Source organism: Micromesistius poutassou (assembly GCF_964030765.1).
Source record: "Micromesistius poutassou genome assembly, contig: SCAFFOLD_1058, whole genome shotgun sequence".
Taxonomy (NCBI): domain Eukaryota; kingdom Metazoa; phylum Chordata; class Actinopteri; order Gadiformes; family Gadidae; genus Micromesistius; species Micromesistius poutassou.
In genome coordinates this window covers 875-5,000 of record NW_028179904.1, presented here as the reverse complement: position 1 = coordinate 5,000, position 4,126 = coordinate 875, and the positions used below count along the sequence as shown (strand labels likewise).

General features: G+C 47.5%; 1 protein-coding gene across 1 annotated transcript in view; it reads right to left on the bottom strand.

Annotated features, from left to right (window-relative positions):
- LOC311371298 (C-terminal-binding protein 2-like) overlaps positions 1-3,060 on the bottom strand; it is a gene marked incomplete at its 5' end in the record, with an annotated part of 9,474 nt that extends 6,414 nt beyond the window's left edge. Inside the window, 2 exons of the mRNA XM_084489455.1 lie at positions 591-797; positions 2,916-3,060. Coding sequence (XP_084345581.1) covers positions 591-797; positions 2,916-3,060 — 352 coding nt within the window. The remainder of the gene's footprint in view (positions 1-590; positions 798-2,915) is intronic.
- Between the last annotated feature and the right edge of the window lie 1,066 nt (positions 3,061-4,126).

Below are 4,126 nucleotides of genomic sequence, written 5' to 3'. Positions count from 1 at the left end.
TATAACCCCCTCTACTCATTATCACCTCTACTGTCTGTACTCCCTCTACTCATTATCCCCTCTACTGTCTGTACTCCCTCTACTCATTATCCCCTCTACTGTCTGTACTCCCTCTACTCATTATCCCCTCTACTGTCTGTACTCCCTCTACTCATTATCCCCTCTACTGTCTGTACTCCCTCTACTCATTATCACCTCTACTGTCTGTACTCCCTCTACTCATTATCCCCTCTACTGTCTGTACCCCCTCTACTCATTATCACCTCTACTGTCTATACTCCCTCTACTCATTATCACCTCTACTGTCTATACTCCCTCTACTCATTATCACCTCTACTGTCTGTACTCCCTCTACTCATTATCACCTCTACTGTCTGTACTCCCTCTACTCATTATGCTCCCTCTCCTTTTTATACTCTCTCCTCTTCATGCTCCCTCTCCTCATTATCTCTCCCTCTCCTCATTATCTCTCCTCATTATCTCTCCCCCTCTACTCATTATGCTCCCTCTACTCTTCATGCTCCCTCTCCTCATTATCTCTCCCCCCTCTCCTCATTATATCCCCCCCCCCCCTCTCTCTCTCCACTCACCGAAGCCGATGAGTCCGAGCGTCTCCCCCCGGATGCGTGCTGCGCCCGACGCCACCTCGCGGATCTGCTCCACGCTCTGCACGCGCGTGCCCTCGCGCAGCGCCTGGTACAGCCAGGTGTTGCGGCGGTACAGGTTGAGGATGTGGCACAGCGTGGAGTCGGCCGTCTCCTCCACCGCCGCCGACGGGATGTTGCACACGGCGATGCCTGGAGGGAGGGGAGGGGGGGGGGGGGGAGACGGGACTCATGGGTTTAGTTTGTTTTGTTTGTTTTTGTTGTTTTTTGGTTTTTGCACGTCGCTGTTTTAAAATAGCCTGGAGGGTCCAGAGCCACGTCTACTAGAACGCTGTAGGGGGGGGTCTGGAGAACGAGTCACGAGAACTCGAGGGGGCGGAACCGAGCGTGCGTTTGAAGATATCACTGTACCGCAATTGGATAACACTACGACCAATCAGGAGATTACAAGGGAGGGGGGGGGGGACGGGACGTATCCAGACCAGCGGAGCTAACCAATAGATAAGACGCTTGCCGTATCCGGTCGGTAAAACAGCGACGCTTTTGGCGCCCCGCCTGTATCAGATGCACCGATGTGATTGGTTAATGTTCTGGGTTTGGGCAATCGGGGAGTGAGTATGTTGCTGGTTCCCAGAGTGACTCGCTGAGCAAAAGATTCAAATTGTGCTCTGGTGAGAACTCTGGATTTCCAGGCTGGTTTTAAGAGTGAACAGAGAGGGACGATTAGACAGAGGTAGAGGGCTGGGGTGCCTTGCTCAATGGCTCAAAGGACAAGGGAACAGTGGACATCGGGGTTCAAACCTCACTCTCCACCTGAACCCGTTGAGCAAGACGCCTCACGGTGAGGTGCCTTGCTCAACGGGTACGGGGCAGCGGGGGCAGTGGACACTGGGGTTCAAACCCGGAACCCCAGAGAAGGTCCCACTGTAGATAGTGGCAGGACTGTTACATCCGTTAACTAATTACTACTTAATTTGTTAATTAATAAAGCTTATCTGAACTTAATTCAATTACTTGATACAATATTCCAGTGGAGTAGATTGAGATATTGTAATAGTTGTTGCCTTCTGATCTTTATCTTACGTTTTACTTTTTTTTTAAAGTCTATTGTGTTTTTACTTTCTACCTCTGTTATTAATGTGCTCAGATTGTTTCCCATTTTACGAGAAACCATAAGAAGTATTTTATTAATCCCCACAGGAAATGTGGAACATTCATTCGACCAGACTCCCAAGAGACTAATTCACTACACTTGTGTCGGATACATAAATAGTTGAATTTTGTGTTATTCACGATATAAGAGCTACACAACTACACAACAGAGTAGTATGAATGACATCACATCCTACCCATAAAACCGGTTTCAGATCCAAATGGGAATGTATTCAGTGTATTCTATTATTTACTGTTGCATATGTTACCACTGACATCATATCTCATTATCTTTACGCCATACGTTTTATATCAATAAAAATATACATCCTCTACATGCATAGCGCGTTAAACCCTTGGAAGATTTCCCAGAATTCCCCTTGGGTGGGACTATAGCCGTTTCCAATCTGTGGGCCGCAGCGAGTGGATTGCAGTGACGTCCCCGATGAAATGTTTTATATATATATATGTGAATGGCCTGTATACCCTGTCGGTTTCCTTTGCATTTTATTAGGATTTTTTTGGAGAAAGATGGAAAAGGAGTATAACGAATATTGAAGAACAATATACGTCCTGAAATGTTATCATGTTCATGTTATTCCTCACATCCGCCATGATTGTCTATCAGTGTGTGTGTGTGTGTGTGTGTGTGTGTGTGTGTGTCTTAGTGTTTGTGTGTGTGTGTGTGTGTGTGTGTCTTAGTGTGTGTGTCTGTGTGTGTGTCTTAGTGTGTATGTCTCAGTGTGTGTGTGTGTGTGTCTCTGTGTGTCTCAGTGTGTGTGTCTTAGTGTACATGTCTCAGTGTGTCTGTGTGTGTGTCTCTTAGTGTGTATGTCTCAGTGTGTGTGTGTGTGTGTGTGTGTCTCAGTGTGTGTGTGTGTGTGTGTCTCAGTGTGTGTGTGTGTGTGTATGTCTTAGTGTGTGTGTGTGTCTCAGTGTGTCTTAGTGTGTGTGTGTGTGTGTCTCAGTGTGTGTGTGTGTGTCTTAGTGTGTATGTCTCAGTGTGTGTGTGTCTCAGTGTGTGTCTTAGTGTGTGTGTGTCTCAGTGTGTCTCAGTGTGTGTGTATATGTCTCAGTGTGTGTGTCTCAGTGTGTGTGTGTGTCTTAGTGTGTGTGTCTTAGTGTGTGTGTCTCAGTGTGTGTGTGTGTGTGTCTCACCCAGCTCCCCGGCGGCCTTGATGTCTATGTTGTCGTAGCCGCTGCCGATGCGGATGATGATGCGCAGAGCCTTGAACTTCTCCAGGTCCTCGCGGGTCAGCGTGATGGTGTGGTACATCATGGCCCCCACCGCCTCGTTCAGCACCTGGGGGGGGCGAGGGGGGGGGGGCCTTAAACCTCAGTGTTACTCTACCACATTGGTTCTCAGAGTGCGGCCAATGGCGGCCCGCAGAAACATTCCTGGCGGCCCGCAATGTAAGTTAAAAAAAATAATAATAAAATTAAAAAATAATATATCGATTTTTTTCTGTTCTACATAAGTTTTTATTCTGAAATGCACACAGGACTGTTATATCCCAAATTCGACTGTATAGGGCAGAGGACCCCAGAGGGATTGTGTGTTAGTTCAAATGTTTCTCAAGGTTTTCTAAAGTTGTGCCAGGTTTTTTTTTTGCCTAATTTGTTATTTAAAATGTGTTTACACTGGATGCAGACCAATACATGTAGCTGTAGAGAGGCAACCTGGTCATTCAAATGATTACAAATGGGATTTTTTTTTCTGTTTTATTAATTAATTAATTTTCATTTGGCAGCGGCCCCTCAGTCAAATTTTGGGTTCCTAAATTGGCCCTCAGCTGTCAAAACTTTTGAGAACCCCTATGAACCCCTAGCTCTACGACAATAAAACCTACGAGAGCCGGCGCGGACAAAACAATCACCACGGCCGTCGCAAACAGTTGGTTCAAGAGAGTCTGGCCGCCAAGCGCTCGCGTGCTTAAGCTTAAGCTCAAGCTTCCGCAAGCTGGGCTTCAGAATTGTAGCGTTGACGATCGCAGAACGTAGAGACGCGGCGGTGAAAGGGGGGGGGGGGGACAACGAACGCCACGTCTGAGCAGGGAGGGACGGTCATAACGATGGAAAAACAGGGAAGGCCGTTTTCCGCAAACGCACTCTCGTCCAGTCAAAGTGCACGAGCGACGCCTGAGAGCCGGAGCCTTCTAGACGAAATGCTTGTAAAAAATAAAAAAGACGCCTTGTTTGGCTAAATCTGTCAGAAAGTTCAGGGGATTTTTTTTTTACGAGAGCTTGACTCTGCATTATCTCCGGTTACCCACGGATGCTTACTCCACCGTCAGTCGACCGGCTCTCGCGTGGTGTGAGGGCGGCCCCCGTGGACGGATTAAAACAAAACCGGTACTGCTTTCATTCCA